The sequence below is a fragment of the Vicia villosa genome, linkage group LG1 (genome assembly GCF_029867415.1).
Source record: "Vicia villosa cultivar HV-30 ecotype Madison, WI linkage group LG1, Vvil1.0, whole genome shotgun sequence".
In the NCBI taxonomy this organism is placed as follows: Eukaryota; Viridiplantae; Streptophyta; class Magnoliopsida; order Fabales; family Fabaceae; genus Vicia; species Vicia villosa.
Genome location: NC_081180.1, coordinates 140,619,459 through 140,639,191, shown reverse-complemented (window position 1 = coordinate 140,639,191; position 19,733 = coordinate 140,619,459). Strand labels below are relative to the sequence as shown.

Genomic DNA, 19,733 nt, shown 5'->3' with positions numbered 1-19,733 from the left:
AACCTAAATGCGAATGAATGCAAAAGAAATACGGGGAAAAGAAGGATTATTTACAAGTGTGCTCGCTTAGGCCCCGCGACCCAATGCCTACGTATCCCTTAAAAGGAATCAGAGCTACCGTAGTTCGGCTACATAATTTCCATTTGTTTTGTGTTTTTTAATTGAACAGAGGTTAAGGTCACAATCCACGATGCTCGACCTTTGGAGACTTATACGCCTATTTTTGGAAAGGACTTAACTTGTTCTTAAGCAGAATGAACTTTGGTTTGTGTTTTTTATGTAACTACATGATGAACAAAACCCAATACAAGGTTTCGCACCACTTCGTCACTTTGTTTTAATTCGAGCCTTTATTAAGTGTTTTAAGTGTTTTTGGTTGAGTATTTTTTAAGGGGAATTTATTTGCGATTAGAATCACATAAAATGTATAATGATCGAGAAGCAGATTAGAGAATGAATCCCACTCACTTCCATCCCATTATGTAATGATCGAGAAGCAGATTAGGGAATGAATCCCACTCACTTCTCTCCCATTAATTAATGTTTGAGAAACAGATTAGGGAATGAATCCCACTCATTTCTCTCCCATTAAGTAGTGACCGAGAAACAGATTAGGGAATGAATCCCACTCATTTCTATGCCACTAAGTGATTGAGAAACAGATTAAGGAATGAATCCCACTCATTTCTCTATCACTTTCTTGATGTGATTCGCATCTTTATTTATTAGTGTTTTAAAGTTGAAAAAAAGAAAAAGAATGAACAAAAGGGAACTAACCTATTCTCTAATCTAAGTTATTCTAATCTAAGTCTAATGGCCCTAAGGTCAAGGATAACTATCCTAGCCTATCTCAATTCCTCTTAACAAAGAAGGAAGAGTCTAAGGGAACATGGCAAAAGAATGGAGTTACAACTCCAACAAGATAAGAAGAGAGCCCTAGGGCAGTAGCAAACCAAGGAAATAAGTGTCCTAAATCAAACACAAAAGCATAATGGCATCACACGAAAATGTTCACAAAAAGTTACCAAAGTATCGCCTAAATCGTTACTTAACGATTAGCGAACAAACATCGAACAAACATCCATTAATCAAAACAAAAATGAAATGAAAACATGAACAAAGCTTAAAGTCGGTAGCTATTAGTTCACTTATATGTCCAAGACCTTATACCAATCTATGTTAGTCAATTAACTTGAAACAAACAAAGTTCTAACAAAACTATACAAAACTAGGTCAAAACTAGTTAATAGAATTCAAATTAGGAGTGAAGTTAGAAAGATGTAATCAAATGCTATGAGTCAGTAGCTAATGACCTCTAATAGGTGTCTAAACAATCATGGAATTAAGTCACAAAGTTTCATACAAAATTATAGGTCATTTGGACAAGTTATGATACAATCGCTAACTAAAAGCAAGTTATTTACAAGTAAGAAGGAAAAATCAAGTAAAATAAGAAAACATGACTTGAAAAATTCAAATCCAGGTCTTAAGACCTCTAAACATCCCTACTTATATGTAAAAAAAGGAACCAACATTATTGCATGAATGCATTTCAATTTGAGGGCACAAACGCCACAATTACCTAGTAGAAACACATGTTGATCGAGTTAAACGAAACTAACCAAATACCAATCAAAACAAAGAATTAGGAATTCATTTTTTACACACAATATCATGGATTAGTCTACAGTAACCATACCAAAATTGGTGATTAAATTCTATTCCTAAGGCATTTAACAAAATCAATTTGCAAAATCTATCAAAACCAAAAAGTAGAATGAACATATGTGAGGAAAAGATTTATTAAAAATAGTAGACTAATTTCTAAAAATCTACAAAAAAACCAAAATTATCTACACACATTATACTATCTAAAACACATTTTTATTCATTTTTTATTTTAATGAGAAAATGATTTATGAAACAAAAGTTGAAGGGAAAAAAAATAGCAAAATAAAAGAAGTTAGAACCAGCAGGGGTGTATTAGAAAAAGAGTTTGAACTGAAATCTAGCTACAAGGCGCCTGGGCCCAGAATGGGTGGTGCGGATAAAAATGGCGCTAAGGCCCAGTTAACATATTCATGGGTTAGTATAAGCAAGAGGATGGTAAGATCAGCAAAATGAGCACAAGCCCAATTATATTCCAGTTTCGTGGCCCAACACCAACATTCCACCATTTATCACCTTATTTTTCTTTCATTAATCCAGCATGTGTTATTAATATGTAACGCTATGGCTTCTAAAATGTTAATACATGACATGCAATAATAATAAGAACCAAAATCAATTGGTCAGTCTCACTTAAGTGGCTAAAAAACAAAATAGGACTCGGACCAATCACAGTAAGACAACGCCATTGCCAATGATTAAAATGGGGCTAAGATTAGCACAGAAATGGGAGCAAGAACCAGTACCAGTGCGCCACGTATGCAAACTGAAGAAAAAAAGAAGAAAAAGATTGTTCAAAACTCAGACGCCGGAGATACTCTCCGGTCGTCTTCTCCGGTGAGGGGCTACGGCGGAGCCACGCCTTTTTTTCCAGAAACGCGAAAAGCCTATGCCTTTCCACTCGAAATCTCGCGTAGATCACAGATCCGGTGTTAGATTTTCCTAATTCGCTCTCTATCATGCAAACCGATTGCAACAACTAAGCCCTAACATTCAATAGTTCCACTAATACACACAAAAGTGGTGCCAAAATAATCCTCATGATACAGAGATCTCAAATACGCAACTCATACATTCATACGAGAACCATATCACGCAAGCTGAATTCATGTTCAAAGAAAGCAAATTCATGCACAATATGCAACACATACGGCGAAGACATGGCGGTCTAATTGTCCTAACCCAATCCCTGATGACGGGTTCCAGGCCTATACATGCTTCTAAGTGCAAGGAATTCGAATACTTACTTGAAAGGTCTTTGAACCAAAGCCAAGAGAATGCTAGAATCTTCTTGCAGAGCGTATCCAGAAGATAAAGACGAGCTGCTCAGATTCTTGATTCCAAACCTTGAGAAATAAACTCAAGGTTCTTGTAGCTCTAGGGAGATGAAGTTTCGCTTCAGAAGAGTAATGATGATGCCATGATGATGATGATGATGTTTCGTTGAAGCTTGATGAGCAGTAGCAATGGAGAATCCTGAAGCTTTGTGGATGGTTGGTGAGTATGAGTGAGGGTAAGAGTTTGTTACAAAGTGTAACAAACTTTTCCGGGAAGAGAAAGTGAAGAGAATCGAAATGAGATAGGGAGAGAGAGAGAGAACCGAGAGAGTGAGCTTTTGAGAGAATGGGAGAGTAAAGTCTGAACTGAAAAAAAAAGAATGAGCCCCCCTGAAAATTGTGAAGTCCTTTGCTTATATAGTGTGTGTATTGTGTTATGGTGTGTGTTATTGTAGGGGATCATTTTCTCTAAACTTAGTGAACAAGTGTTCCATTTGGAGTAAGCTTTTATTTTCTCTTTCACGTGCAGCCAAAATTCATGGCCAGTTGGAGCAACGTGTATGCATGCGCAGCCTTGGAACGTAGCATCTTGTGACTAAAACCATGTATATAGAAATTCTGTTAAGAGTCAGCAATTTATGCAATTTCAAGTGCCTCACTTTAGGTGGTCATATCTTAGGACTCATTCATTCACATGCCAAGCCTTTGAGGTCAGTGCAAAGAGTAAAGATCAAAGAACAAGTTTGGTGTTAAGATGTTGTAAAGATGATGATTATAATTCTTTAGAGCTGCCATGAAACTTCACGATGCGCCACTGAAATTTTGCCTGTACGCGTAACACAGCTCTCGTCGGCCAAGCACAGTTCTCCAGGGCATGACTTTGGAGCCTCACATCTTGGTCCATGTACTACCAATGGCTTTGATTCTTATACTGTTTGAAAGAAGACCTGGCGTAGAGTGGTATAATGTTTAATTTGAGTCTAATGGACGCTTGTAATTCCTGAGAATCATCATTCAAATTGGCACGCCATATGCTTGAAGAAATGCCTCGCGCGTGCCTTAGATCCTTGCCCAACCATGCGCCATGAAATACCTTTGCATGATCACCACTTTGAGACCTCCTAATTCATTAATTACACATCCAACTAACATGGTTCTTGGCTCATTGTGTAGAGTTTGTGGAGGAGAGCACGCTTATATGTAATTTGAATTCATGAGGCGTGTATAATCATCTGGAATTGGCTTCAAAAACTGCACGCCATGTGTTTGAGAAAAGGCTTGCGCTGGGCGAGAAATCTGCCAGACAACGCAGCATGATTCAGTTTTAATCTTCAAACTTCCACGTCCCATAACTTGAAATCTAGACCTCAAATGAGAAAACTTACAACTACAAAGTTGTAGTATGCCAAGAATGGAAGAATGTTCCTGTTGACCTTGTCTTGAAATAGAGCTTTGATCCATGTGTAAAATGGGACTAAAGTTGACTGCTCCAACATTCTCAAACTTTCCAAAATTATTCTAAGTGTAGAACTTTCTCTTTATGGCAACTTCAATTTTCAACTAACTTTCCAATTTTGGCAATCTTTGACATTCTCTTGATTTTATTTATTTCTTTGACCGACTTTCCACCAAAAGTCAATATTTTACAATTGAATTTGACTTTGACCCAAGAGTCAACTTTTCCTGATTTTCTGATTCCAGACGACTTTCCCGATTAATCCTTTTCCGATCCAATTTCTAATCAGTCTTCAACTCAATGAGAATCAAATGAATACTTCCTCAATGCACCCATGATTTCATACTCAAAAATATTCTTCTGATTAAATGTTGACTGAAAAGTCAACAGGGTTGACTTTGGTCAAAACTCTAACTTGGAAAGCCTGATGAACTTGAGGATTGTATCTTTTAATCACAGCTTTGACTTGGAGAGAATGGAACCCTGATTTTAGGAGTATGCTGATGGAAATGATCCTCTATAGTCAGGCTTCAGATCCTTTCTTCTGAACCAAGGGGTTTCCTTAATAAGAGCTCTTCTGTCACTTTTCTTGAACATTAACTGTGATATGGATGAATGTAATGGATGAATGACTTATATGAGATATGCATATGAATGTGATATGAAAGCCGATTGGGTATAAATAAGTGGGCAAATTTTTGGGGTGCAACAGCTGCCCCTATTCAATCTTCTTGGACCTGAATGTACAAACGATACAAGTTCTGGACATGAGAGGTGTAAGTGGATTGAATACCCGAAAGTACCATCAAAATTTGCATTCTATGGTAAAGCAAAGAATATTGAGTATTATCAAAGGATACCAGCCAAAGGAGGACTTTAAACAGATTGCTAACCTTAGTTAGACTTGAAAGAAACACAATCTAAGAGTGACTTGATAAAGGATGAAACCAGCCGAAGGGGAATCCGATCCTAATTTCTAACCTCAGTTGGACTTGAACAAAGAGACGTAGCCGAAGGACGACTCCAAAAGGAAGAAACCAGCCGAAGGGGAATCTTACCAAATTGCTAACCTCAGTTAGACTTCAAAGAGAGACACAGCCGAAGGGTGACTCAACAAAGGATGAAACCAGCCGAAGGGGAATCCGATCCTAATTTGCTAACCTCAGTTAGACTTGAACAAAGAGATGTAGCCGAAGGACGACTCCAAAAGGAAGAAACCAGCCGAAGGGGAATCTTACCAAATTGCTAACCTCAGTTAGACTTCAAAGAGAGACACAGCCAAAGGGTGACTCGTGATCTGAAAGGGTATGCCAATAATCATTGGACTTGGCTGAAGTATTGTTATTTACGAAACATAAGAACTACAAGGTTCCTTCAGGCCAAAAGGTGGGGTGTAACCCTACAAGAGTGACAATCATTCGAATTGCCACACACAAAGTATGGATTATCCAAACGATTGAGCTCAGCAAACGGGGAATAACCCTAGAGACAATGATCTTGATGAAGAATGAATTTGTATCCAATCCACACTGGAGAGAGAGGGCGAGACTTCTTTTGGGGATATGTTACCTTGTGCCTTTGGAGCACCGGCCCGTTTAGCTTATGCATCGATGCATGCCTGATTTTGTTCTCATAACATAATGCTCCATATTCATGGAAATGCTACACATTTTGTAAATGCAATATGAATGCAATGATTACTATATGCAAGAGATGATGGAGGAACATCGGAGGGAGCCTTCCGTCCTAAGCACTCTGTGGGGGTTTCCTCTTGGCGCCCTAACTTTGCGAGGCCACACCAGATGGTTTCTTGACCGACCCTTAATGTATCCCTTCTGCAGGGAAAAACTTGCACCAGATGATTTGTGGGGAAGGAGATACGATGACACTTTTGAGAGACATTATCGTGATCATGTTTGGAAACTTTGAAGATTGCACCTCCCCTTTTGAACTTCCACATCTTTGTCGAAGCATGAGGGAATCTAATCAACACTGCGGAGCATTTGAACCTTGGGTGAGAGCTCTTCAGAGGAATGAACTCAGGTTTTTTTTTTTTGAAGGAAATGAGACCTTTGGGTTCTTGAAGCGTAGGTGCTGGCATCTGACTGTGCTGAATGATCGGATCTTCCTGCAAAACAAATCAAGCAAATATGTCCCAGGTATGATGGTTCTACCTCGTCCATCATCCCGAGTACTCAAAATCTTTAAGCAATTCTATTTGTTTTAGCTCATGTTCTTTTTGTAGGACCTTAATGTTAGAAATGCAATGCTTACCAAAATAATTGGACGTTTTTGTAAACAAAACAGTAAAAATAAAACGATGTAGGAATTTTTTTTGAGTGAAAAATCTTTTTATTAATGAAGAGAAGTGCCTAACATAGGCGAGTACATCAGGAAGTGGCCCCCTTTAGGAGGTGGCCACCAAAAAGGAAAACAAACAGCATTTACAAACATGGCAACGTAAGAAAAGATTCCATTGGGTTTCAATCTTGCTATGCCTTGCAGATCTTCGATATTCCTTCTGCTTTGCTTTCCGAAATGGATGAATGGATTGATCCTTTGCCCTTGTGAGCCCTCCAATTATGGTGACTAACTATGCTCGAGGATCTAATGCACGACGCAGTCATTCGCTTTTTGTCCCTCTTTTGCCTGGACCGCCCTTTCGGGTTTTCAATCCACCAGGACCCCTTTCTTGCCTAAGTCGCCCTTTCGGGTTTTCAACTTAGCGGGTGTACTTTATTTCTTTTTCATTCTTTTTCCTGATCTTTTCCTTTTCTTTTATTTTTATTTTTGATCAGGTTTATGCGAAGTATTTTTTAACTGCGTCGGCATTCACGGGAAGTGGGAAGTCTTCGCCATCCATAGTTGAGAGGATCATGGCGCCACCCGAGAAGACTTTCTTTTCGACATAAGGCCCTTCGTAATTCGGAGTCCACTTTCCCCTAGGATCGTTGTGAATAGGCAGGATCTTCTTGAGCACAAGGTCACCAACCTGAAAGTGTCGAGGTCGAATCTTCTTGTCGAAGGCTCTCTTCATCTTCTTTTGATAGGCTTGCCCATGGCATATGGCCGCTAGTCTCTTTTCATCAATGAGGTTCAGTTGATCAAATCTGGTCTGGACCCAATCAGCTTCGCTGAGCTTCACATCTGTTAATACCCTTAATGAAGGAATCTCAACCTCAACCGGAAGAATCGCTTCCATGCCATATACCAACGAGAAAGGAGTTGCCCCTGTGGAAGTGCGCACCGAGGTACGATAACCATGTAAAGCAAAGGGCAACATCTCATGCCAGTCCTTATAAGTGACCACCATTTTTTGCACAATCTTCTTGATGTTTTTATTGGCCGCTTCAACTGCGCCATTCATCTTTGGCCGATACGGGGAGGAGTTATGATGCGTAATCTTGAAATTCTCGCATAACTCCTTCATCATCTTATTATTGAGGTTGGATCCATTATCAGTGATGATTCTCTCAGGCACCCCATAACGACAAATTATATGGTGTTTGATGAAGCGAGTCACTACTTGCTTAGAGACATTTGCATAAGAAGCAGCTTCAACCCACTTGGTGAAGTAATCAATAGCAACAAGGATGAAGCGATGTCCGTTGGAGGCGGTGGGCTTAATTTCTCCGATCATATCAATGCCCCACATAGCAAACGGCCAAGGAGACGTCAACACATTCAAAGGAACTGGAGGTACATGAACCCTATCTGCATATACCTGACATTTATAACATACCACGACATGGTTGAAACAATCATGTTCCAAGGTCGACCAATAGTAGCCTGCTCTCAATATTTTTCTTGCCATGGTATGTCCACTTGCGTGTGTACCAAAGGATCCTTCATGCACCTCTCGCATGATCTCCGCTGCTTCGTGTCTATCCACGCATCTGAGCAACACAGAATCAAAATTCCTTTTGTACAACACACCTCCAGCGATGAAGAACTTGGCAGATAGTCTCTTCAGAGTTTTCCTATCTGTGAGGGAAGCACCCTCAGGATACTCTTGGGTCTCCAGAAATTTCTTAATGTCATAAAACCATGGTTTCTCATCAGGCACATTATCAATGACGCCACAGAATGCAGGTTCATCCAACCTTTTGATCACAATCGACGGCGCTTCATTGTCCCATTTGACTTTGAACATGGATGCTAAAGTGGCCAAAGCATCAGCCAAGTGATTTTCCTCCCGAGGGATGTGATCGAAGGTGATCTCATCAAAGTATTGAGCCAATTTCACCACATGTTCTCTATAGGGAATCAAGTTGGGGTGGCGTGTTTCCCAATCTCCGTTGATCTGACTAATCACCAAAGCAGAATCTCCATAAACTGCGAGATTTTTAATCCTCAAATCAATGGCCGCCTCAATACCATATATGCAAGCCTCGTATTCAGCCACATTATTAGTACAATCAAAACAAATCCTGGCCGTAAATGGAATATGAAAACCTGTTGGAGAAGTAAGCACAGCCCCAATACCGTTACCCAATGCATTAGAGGCACCATCGAACACGAGCGTCCATCGCGCCCCTGGTTCAGGTCCTTCTTCTTGATCTTGACTTTTGGAAGTTTCTGGCACGCACATTATATCTTCATCGGGAAACTCAAAGTACATAGACTGGTAATCGTCCACAGGTTGATGTGCAAGATAATCAGCAATTATACTACTTTTAATGGCCTTCTGAGTAGTGTATTGGATGTCATATTCTGTCAAGATCATTTGCCAACGGGCAATCCTCCCGGTCAATGCTGGTTTCTCAAATATATATTTGATCGGATCCATCTTCGAAATCAACAAAGTAGTGTGAGTCAACATATACTGTCTCAGTCGGCGAGCAGCCCATGCCAAAGCACAGCAAGTTTTCTCGAGTAGTGAGTATCTTGATTCACAATCGGTAAACTTTTTGCTAAGGTAATAAATTGCGTGCTCTTTTCGACCGGACTCGTCATGCTGACCCAGCACACACCCCATTGAATTCTCGAGGACCGTCAGGTACATAATCAACGGTCTACCCTCCACTGGAGGCATGAGGATTGGAGGCTCTTCCAAATACTCTTTAACCTTATCAAATGCCTTTTGACAATTGTCATCCCACTTTATTGCCTGATTCTTTCTCAATAGCTTGAAGATAGGTTCACACGTGGCGGTAAGGTGTGAGATGAACCTTGCAATATAATTCAACCTTCCGAGGAACCCACGAACCTGTTTCTCAGTTCTCGGCTCAGGCATCTCTTGTATAGCTTTTACCTTGGCGGGATCGACCTCAATACCCCTTTCACTTACAATGAAACCAAGCAAATTTCCTGATCTCACTCCGAAGGTGCATTTATTAGGATTCAACCTTAACCTGAACTTTCTTAATCTTTCGAACAACTTCTTCAGGTGAACCAGGTGCTCCTCTTCTGTATGGGACTTTGCGATCATGTCATCCACATAGACCTCAATCTCTTTATGAATCATGTCGTGAAACAAAGTCACCATAGCTCTTTGATAGGTTGCCCCAGCATTCTTCAACCCGAATGGCATGACCTTGTAACCAAAGGTGCCCCAAGGTGTAATGAATGTTGTCTTTTCCATGTCCTCGGGTGCCATCTTTATTTGATTGTAACCAGAAAAACCGTCCATGAAGGAGAAAACCGAGAACTGAGCAGTATTGTCTACCAATACATCAATGTGAGGAAGCGGGAAATCATCCTTCGGACTTGCTCTATTCAGGTCTCGATAGTCGACACACATCCGTACCTTCCCATCTTTCTTAGGTACAGGTACAATGTTGGCGACCCATGGTGGATAAACTGTTACAGCAAGAAAACCTGCATCAAACTGCTTCTGAACCTCTTCTTGGATTTTCTTGGACATATCAGGACGCGTTCTCCTGAGTTTCTGTTTGACGGGCGGAGAATTTTCTTTAAGGGGTAACCTGTGCACAACAATATCCGTATCTAATCCAGGCATATCTTCGTAAGACCATGCGAAGATGTCAGAATACTCCTTCAACATTCCAATCAACTTTTCTTTCACATTCTCATTCAAAGAAGCCCCTATTTTAACCTCCCTTCTCATCTCTTCGGTGCCAAGATTCACCGTCTCAATAGGCTCTTGATGTGGCTCGATCACTTTCTCTTCTTGTTTCAACAATCTGGCCAACTCGTCAGGCAATTCACAATCTTCTTCATCCCCTTCTTCAGCGGTGTAGATAGGATTGTCAAAGTCATAACGAGGCATAGCAAGATCGTCGTCAACAGAATCTGGAGGAGAAGTGGATCTGCATGGATTATGATTTATGCTTTATTTTAGAATGGAGGGATGATGACGAATAAGAAACGTTGCCATTTTTATTATATTTTTTTTAATTATAAATGTAAAAGTAAAAAAAGAAAGACAGGGAACAAAAATATTTGAATGCAAAAACGTCCTTTTATTAATGATTTTAACATTGAAAAACAACAAATGAGGCCCTACATATGTTCACTGTGTCTTGGGCAGAACACAGGAATTATTGCATGATAAACAAAAACAAACAGTATTACTTTTGATCAAGAGCAATTGAGATGATGTCTTCAGATGACCAGTTGAGAAGCTTCTGTCCCGGGACACACGGCTTGATCCATTCTTCAATGTCATAATCACTATCCATATCATCATCAGCAGCGCAAATATGATCCTTGACGATGCCAGCACTAGAGAACTTGATCGGAACGAAGGTTCCGGGCTTCTTGAATGACCCATCAGAAGAACTCTGCCCCAACTGATATCCAATCCCACACTTATCATGCTTGATTGGTAGATCTAAGACTCGGCCCCATCCTTCAGGATGACCAGATTCAACCACAGCTTTGGCTTCCTTTAGTGAAGACATGGGAGCTTCCAATTTCTTATTGTCAACATAAGGGATCTTGATAGTCTGGACAGCCTCAAAGGCTTGGCAAGGCATCTCGTGGACCTCTCCCTCCACATCAATATACCTGAAGGACGCAAGATGGCTTACCACGTGTTCTTCCTCCCCACATATTGTGACTATCTTTCCTTGAGTGGCGAATTTGAGTTTCTGATGCAATGTGGAAGTCACGGCCCCAGCAGCATGGATCCATGGACGCCCCAGGAGACAACTGTAAGCCGGGTGGATATCCATCACAAAGAAAGTAATAGTGAAGAGTTGAGGACCTATCATCACTGGTAAATCAACCTCCCCAAACACCGACCTCTTTGAGCCATCAAAGGCTCTCACAGTTAATTCGCTTGGCCTTATCTCAACACCAGAATAGTCTAGCCTCATCAAAGACGACTTTGGTAACACATTCAAAGAAGATCCATTATCAACAAGAACACGAGATAGCATGGTCCCCTTGCACTCCACAGATATGTGCAAAGCTCTATTATGTTTTCTACCTTCAGAAGGCAAATCTGCATCAGTGAATCCCAATCCATTTCCAGCATTGATATTAGACACAACCCCTTCAAGCTGATTTACTGAGATCTCAGGAGGGACAAAGGCAGTGCCTAGGAGTCTCAATAAAGCATTTCGATGTGTCTCGGAGCATAAGAGCAACTGTAAGATCGAGATCTTAGATTGAGTTTGACTCAATTGGTCAACTACTTTATACTCACTTTTCTTGATGATCTTTAGGAACTCTTCCATCTCTTTGGCCACAGTATCTTCAGAATTGGAGCTTTGCCCCTGGCCCACTGTATCCTCTACCACTCTTTTCCCTTTTGCTTGAGTTAGAGCTTCTGCATCGTCATCACGAGTATTCTGGGGAGGATTGAAAATACGACCACTTCTCGTCATTCTTCCAATGCCCACAACATTATCAACATCTTCTTTCTCAACCGGCGCTTTAACCTCATACTTGGCCCCTTGGTAGAAAACTTCTCCTCCATAATTCCATGGGATCGCTTTTTCACTGTTATATGGGACGGGACCAGGAAGTGTAATAACCAAAGGAGGTGCTCTTGTAGGAATTGGAATCTTGGAAGGAGTATACGGGATAAATGCCACATTAACTGCGTTTTCAACCATTTCAGGACGTCGCACACGCTCAAACTGTAGATACCCACTATCCATCAACTGTTGGATCCCATCTTTCACCTTATCACAAACTGATGAAGTGACCATGCAATTAGGACAGAATTCTCCACAACTAGCGTATAGTCTCATCCTCAACAATTCCTTCTTCAATAATGGCAACAATGAACCCAATTCGATCACATCCTTAACCAGGTGAGTGTCTTCAACAACCTCAATAGCATTTGCCGCATGGGTTCCATGGGGAGGCATAGGATTCTGAACAACATTAGGTCCTTGAGTAGGAGTAAACTCGATGGCTTTGGAGTCGAGAAGATCCTGGACTTTATGCTTCAACGCTTTACAGTTTTCAATATTATGTCCAGGTGACCCAGAGTGGAACTCACATCTTGCATTGGCATCCCAATTGGCAGGCAACTTAGCAGGAGTGGCCAAAGTCCTCAATTGGACCAAGTTCAAATCGAGGAGATATGGCAATACTTGGGCGTATGTCATTGGGATCGGATCAAAAGCTCTTTCTGGCAATTTCGGCCGTTGTTGGTACTGACGTGGCTGATACCCTTGTTGTTGATGTTGGAAGGGAACATTTGGGATAGTCACAGCGGCTACTTGTTGATGAGCCTGATTTCTGCCACTACCATAGTAAGCAGCACTCGTTTCACCTTCTCTTTTCTTAGCAAACCCATTATATGGCTTCTTTCCACCAGCCCCAGAGGAGGAACTAGCAGCACTTGGATTCTGTATTCTACCAGCCTTAATTCCACTTTCAATTCGCTCACCAATCATAACCAACTCGGCAAAACTTGAGGATGCAGAGCAGGCGGAGTAGTATTGACCCTCCAGAGTGTTGGTGAACAGGTCCATCATTTCTCTTTCCAACATGGGTGGCTGGACCCTAGCCGCCAGCTCGCGCCATTTCTGCGCATATTCTTTGAAGGACTCATTAGCTTTCTGGGATAAATTCTGTAACTGAGTGCGATTTGGTGCCATGTCAACATTATACTGATACTGCTTTATGAAGGCATCAACCAGGTCTCTCCAACTTCGGATGTGAGTTCTCTCCAACCTCATATACCATTCCAAGGATGCCCCAGTCAGGCTATCTTGGAAAAAGTGCATCAACAGTCCTTCGTCCTCAGAGTATACATGCATTTTGCGATAGTAAGCTCGGACATGTGTCTTAGGACAAGTGTTCCCCTTGTATTTCTCGAAGTCGGGTACCTTGAATTTCGGTGGCACGCGGACGCCAGGAACTAAACCCAAGTCATTGATATCCATACCCAATCCTTGGCCTTCCATTGCCCTCATCCTTTCCTCCAAACCTCTAAACATCCTTCCAGCATCCTGTGGAAATCCCCATTCACTTTCAGGAAACAAATCCTCGTGTCGGTCTTCTTCCAACACGGGGATAGCAGCAGCCCTTCTGATTTGTTGTGTGGTTTGTCCTTCAAGAGTAGGCTGGGGAGGCCCACGGGGATTACCTTGATTAGCAGCAGGAGGAACTACACCAGGTCCTCCGATCACAGGTTCACCATTGACACGAATATCAGCAGGATTTCTTTGCGGGGGGTCCGCAACAACCTGAGCAACTGTGTCCATCCTGATTCTGAGTTCTTCCTGGCGATCAGCCATGTTTTGCATGACTTCCATGAACTGAGCCATCTGAGCAGTAACCTGAGTTCTCATCTGGATAAGATCGTCCCTTAACTGATCCATTTGCAGTGAGTGATTAGCCCTTGTGTAGTAGCGATGTGTAGGCGGAGGTGCAATTGCTGAAAGAGAAAACCTGATCAGTCAGATAAGAGCACCATCTGATGTACCTGTTTGTGCATGATGTGCATGAGGTGCATGTGTGCATATGATGTGAGGTGCCATTTTCAGAGTATCCAAAATATTTAATATTAATCAAGAATGTTTAACAATGTGACAAAAGATAAGCATCAAAAAGGAAACAAAAGACTCAAATTTCATTAATAATCTCTTTTTGAGTTTGGGCATACCCATACGTTGACAAGATAGTTCAAACAACAGAAAAGACAAAGGACCCCATCCAACAAGCCTGGTGGTGGTCATGAAATACAAGCTCAAACGCTAATGCTCAAACACTAGTCCATCTTGGTGTAAAACAAAGGTCCTCCTTGTTTAAAGTGCTCGTCGCTCCACTTCTTAGTTTCATCAAACATCTTCTTGGTCATTTCTCGATCTCTTCCTTTGACAAAACTTTGAATCACCACATCTTTGCGAAACAACTGCCCATCTAACATATCACAGTGAGCCACCAAGCTCTCACATCCTTTGCAATCAGGGAGGGTATTCTTTTCAGATGTACTTTCCATTTCTGCTATCTGGTTTCTGAGCTTTGCATTTTCTTCTGTTAGTCGAGCGGAACGGAGATGACTACCTTTAAGTTGTGTCTCCACGGCTATCCTTTGAGTAATTTCCTCTTCAAGCTTCTTCTCGATTGCTACCCTTTGGGTGGTTTCCTCTTCAAGCTTCTTTTTCAAACTCTTTACTTCGGCCCTAGCCTCTTTCTCTACTCTGAGCTTGTGAGCCCTTAAATCTTCTCTGTACTCTCGCTTGAGTTTTTCTTCTGCTTTCTTCACCGCCTCTTCTATAACCATTTGATGGTCCTCAATACGAACAGTGGTAGCTCTTTCACCCTTTTCAGTTCTAGCCCTTTTTTGAACTCTGGAAGATCCTCCTTTCAGCATTTTAACCTCATGTGCTAATTCAGCCCTTTTCTGATCCACCAAGAAGTACTTTATTTTAGCGTCTTCCCCTTTTTCTCGCAACCTGATATTCTCCACATGTACTTGGTTGTATTCCTCAGCTGGTACAGTGGCAGTTAAAATCTCAGGTGGTTGTTCATATAGAGGGCTAACTTTCGGGAAGGGCAACAGACGCTCCTTAACTCTCTCTTCAACCCATTCAGTATAAGCTTTCTTAGCAATAGCATTCTTTCCCCCCAAGGTAGTTTGGTCTTCTGTATGAATTTTGTTCCACGCACTCCTTACTTTCTCCAAACTTTCTGGATCGGTTCCTTTTTCAAAGCAAACGGACTCAAATATCTCTTTATCCAAAGGCTTGTCCTTCAGTACAAAACCCAACTGGCGCAGTGCTAGCTTCGGATTATAGTTGATAACTCCTTTTGTCCCTATGAGGGGAACATTGCCAAAGCTGCCACATCTGGTTATAACTTGCTCGATGTCTGTTCGGAGGTGATACCAAACAATATCATTTGCAGTAAGTCCCATAATCCTTTGGGGCCACTTCTGTGAATCTCTTGTAGTGACAAATGCTCCACTTTTAGGCAAATGTGAAGAAAACCATTCGTACAGTATTGGCAAACAACCCCCAACTGATCCTTTTTTTCCGTACCTAGAATGGATGACATAATAAGTGTCGGCCAACAGAGTGGGTATAGGATTTTGATCCATGAAGAGACAAATGGCAGTGAGATCAACAAAATTTGGAATATTCGGGAACATCACTAATCCGTAGATCATGACAGCCAGGAGAGCATTGAATTCTTTCCACTTTTCCTTATCAGCAAGGGTTTCAGCTTCCCTCATCAGAAATTTCACATAGAATCCATGGGTCCCGCCATTAGGCTTCCAGTTATCCTTAACGTCCTTCATGCTCAAATAAAGAGCACCAGCAATGCGATCCATTTTGGGCTTCTCGGGTGCACACACAAAAGGAACCTTATGTTGAACTTTGATTTGAAGGATATGTGCATACTCCTCAAGGGTAGGGGCTAGTTGGTAATCTTGAAAGGTAAAGCAGCGCAGCTCAGAATCATAAAACTGAAGAAGAGTGTAGAGACCCCACTCATCAACACGAGTAGTTAACATAAGCAGAATATGGCCATAAGTCTTTCTGAATTCATCCAAATTTTGCCCAGTAACTCGGGTGCTCAATCGGACCAAAGGTGTTATATCCTCACGGTAGAAACTGCAAGAGAAGGTATGCTTCGTAGTCTTTGTGTTGACGGTCACACTGTTAGCCATTCTTGATGAGAAGTGTTGACTTTGGATACCTGAAAAATGGCATGCATATGAATATTAATCTCTTTTCTCTTTTTTCTCTTTTTTCTTTTTTTTTCTTCTTTTTTTTGAAATTAAACATGCTATGATGATTATGATGCAATGGAAGATCCTCCCCACATAGGAGAAGTGTATGTTTCTTCTGAACAGGATTGGATGTTGCAGGACCAAAAATCCGGCATAGATACCGCAAACCCATGAGAACCATAATCACCAACATAATAGAACAGTCACCAACGGTACCTGTCATAAATATCCCGCCCCACTCACAGGTGAATCTAGGTCAAGGTAGGTCAAAAAGGTCTCCAGCGTTAGCAACTCTCCTGAAACACCATCATTGTTGCAAATACATGCCAACAACGGTATCCCATTCGAGTCTCAGCTGGTCGTGGGTCTCATGATCGCAATCAACAGAACCTGACATTCTGTTGGCGTCATGACTAACCACTCTATCCTAGGTATCCTATGTGTTAACTCTGGCCTGGGTATTGGGCCTTTTACCTCATAGAACAACCCACCCAACCTGCAAAACAAAGCAGAAGAATATGCGGTCCCCATGGGGACCCATAATATAGTCCAGATGCATGATATGCAAGCGGAAAATAAACATAATGTGCAAGCATATATACAACATGTAAACATATAAGCAAACAAACAAACAAAAAAAACACCCAATAAACAAACAAACAAAGGCTAGGATCGACTCGCTAAGAACGGACCAGCACAGGTCTAGCAACGTCCCCAGCAGAGTCGCCAGCTGTCGCTACCGCGAAAAATGGAATCAGAGTCGCCACTAATATATTCATCCCATCGCGGGAAAGGAATATCAGAAACCTAACTCGAAACAAGGACAAGGTCTTTCGACCAGAGAACAGGGCACGGGAGTCGGTTACGCAAGGGGAAGGTGTTAGCACCCCTCACGCCCATCGTACTCGATGGTATCCACCTATGTTTGTTTCTATCTAAAGGGTGAATCTAATGTCTAAACCTAAATGCGAATGAATGCAAAAGAAATACGGGGAAAAGAAGGATTATTTACAAGTGTGCTCGCTTAGGCCCCGCGACCCAATGCCTACGTATCCCTTAAAAGGAATCAGAGCTACCGTAGTTCGGCTACATAATTTCCATTTGTTTTGTGTTTTTTAGTTGAACAGAGGTTAAGGTCACAATCCACGATGCTCGACCTTTGGAGACTTATACGCCTATTTTTGGAAAGGACTTAACTTGTTCTTAAGCAGAATGAACTTTGGTTTGTGTTTTTTATGTAACTACATGATGAACAAAACCCAATACAAGGTTTCGCACCACTTCGTCACTTTGTTTTAATTCGAGCCTTTATTAAGTGTTTTAAGTGTTTTTGGTTGAGTATTTTTTAAGGGGAATTTATTTGCGATTAGAATCACATAAAATGTATAATGATCGAGAAGCAGATTAGAGAATGAATCCCACACACTTCCATCCCATTATGTAATGATCGAGAAGCAGATTAGGGAATGAATCCCACTCACTTCTCTCCCATTAATTAATGTTTGAGAAACAGATTAGGTAATGAATCCCACTCATTTCTATCCCATTAAGTAGTGACCGAGAAACAAATTAGGGAATGAATCCCACTCATTTCTATGCCACTAAGTGATTGAGAAACAGATTAAGGAATGAATCCCACTCATTTCTCTATCACTTTCTTGATGTGATTCGCATCTTTATTTATTAGTGTTTTAAAGTTGAAAAAAAGAAAAAGAATGAACAAAGTGGAACTAACCTATTCTCTAATCTAAGTTATTCTAATCTAAGTCTAATGGCCCTAAGGTCAAGGATAACTATCCTAGCCTATCTCAATTCCTCTTAACAAAGAAGGAAGAGTCTAAGGGAACATGGCAAAAGAATGGAGTTACAACTCCAACAAGATAATAAGAGAGCCCTAGGGCAGTAGCAAACCAAGGAAATAAGTGTCCTAAATCAAACACAAAAGCATAATGGCATCACACGAAAATGTTCACAAGAAGTTACCAAAGTATCGCCTAAATCGTTACTTAACGATTAGCGAACAAACATCGAACAAACATCCATTAATCAAAACAAAAATGAAATGAAAACATGAACAAAGCTTAAAGTCAGTAGCTATTAGTTCACTTATATGTCCAAGACCTTATACCAATCTATGTTAGTCAATTAACTTGAAACAAACAAAGTTCTAACAAAACTATACAAAACTAGGTCAAAATTAGTTAATAGAATTCAAATTAGGAGTGAAGTTAGAAAGATGTAATCAAATGCTATGAGTCAGTAGCTAATGACCTCTAATAGGTGTCTAAACAATCATGGAATCAAGTCACAAAGTTTCATACAAAATTATAGGTCATTTGGACAAGTTATGATACAATCGCTAACTAAAAGCAAGTTATTTACAAGTAAGAAGGAAAAATCAAGTAAAATAAGAAAACATGACTTGAAAAATTCAAATCCAGGTCTTAAGACCTCTAAACATCCCTACTTATATGTACAAAAAGGAACCAACATTATTGCATGAATGCATTTCAATTTGAGGGCACAAACGCCACAATTACCTAGTAGAAACGCATGTTGATCGAGTTAAACGAAACTAACCAAATACCAATCAAAACAAAGAATTAGGAATTCATTTTTTACACACAATATCATGGATTAGTCTACAGTAACCATACCAAAATTGGTGATTAAATTCTATTCCTAAGGCATTTAACAAAATCAATTTGCAAAATCTATCAAAACCAAAAAGTAGAATGAACATATGTGAGGAAAAGATTTATTAAAAATAGTAGACTAATTTCTAAAAATCTACAAAAAAACCAAAATTATCTACACACATTATACTATCTAAAACACATTTTTATTCATTTTTTATTTTAATGAGAAAATGATTTATGAAACAAAAGTTGAAGGGAAAAAAATAGCAAAATAAAAGAAGTTAGAACCAGCAGGGGTGTAGTAGAAAAAGAGTTTGAACTGAAATCTAGCTACAAGGCGCCTGGGCCCAGAATGGGTGGTGCGGATAAAAATGGCGCTAAGGCCCAGTTAACATATTCATGGGTTAGTATAAGCAAGAGGATGGTAAGATCAGCAAAATGAGCACAAGCCCAATTATATTCCAGTTTCGTGGCCCAACACCAACATTCCACCATTTATCACCTTATTTTTCTTTCATTAATCCAGCATGTGTTATTAATATGTAACGCTATGGCTTCTAAAATGTTAATACATGACATGCAATAAT

General features: G+C 40.6%; 2 protein-coding genes across 2 annotated transcripts; both read right to left on the bottom strand.

Annotated features, from left to right (window-relative positions):
- Nucleotides 1-8,111: 8,111 nt before the first annotated feature.
- LOC131655775 (uncharacterized) lies at nucleotides 8,112-14,150 on the bottom strand. Its single transcript, XM_058925586.1, has 3 exons — nucleotides 10,939-14,150; nucleotides 8,239-10,673; nucleotides 8,112-8,125 (listed from the first exon to the last, which is right to left on the bottom strand). Exons 1-3 carry the CDS (start codon nucleotides 14,148-14,150, stop codon nucleotides 8,112-8,114), a joined length of 5,661 nt encoding a protein of 1,886 aa, XP_058781569.1.
- Nucleotides 14,151-14,539: 389 nt separating this feature from the next.
- Nucleotides 14,540-16,444, bottom strand: LOC131655767 (uncharacterized). The gene is made up of 3 exons (XM_058925575.1): nucleotides 16,139-16,444; nucleotides 15,152-16,057; nucleotides 14,540-14,926 (listed from the first exon to the last, which is right to left on the bottom strand). The coding sequence occupies exons 1-3, from the start codon at nucleotides 16,442-16,444 to the stop codon at nucleotides 14,540-14,542; spliced, it is 1,599 nt and encodes a 532-aa protein (XP_058781558.1).
- Between the last annotated feature and the right edge of the window lie 3,289 nt (nucleotides 16,445-19,733).

Bases quoted from the DNA above. Each gene is read 5' to 3' on its own strand.
- LOC131655775 (XM_058925586.1), bottom strand. From the start codon at position 14,150: ATGGATCAGTTAAGGGACGATCTTATCCAGATGAGAACTCAGGTTACT. The intron at 10,674-10,938 runs GTAATACTGTTT...TAATCCATGCAG, and splicing joins TCAATTGCTCTTGATCAAAA to ATCCACTTCTCCTCCAGATT.
- LOC131655767 (XM_058925575.1), bottom strand. From the start codon at position 16,444: ATGGCTAACAGTGTGACCGTCAACACAAAGACTACGAAGCATACCTTC. The intron at 16,058-16,138 runs GTTCCTTTTGTG...AAGGACGTTAAG, and splicing joins AAATCAAAGTTCAACATAAG to GATAACTGGAAGCCTAATGG. The intron at 14,927-15,151 runs GTTAAAATGCTG...TTGAAAAAGAAG, and splicing joins GGGCTGAATTAGCACATGAG to CTTGAAGAGGAAACCACCCA.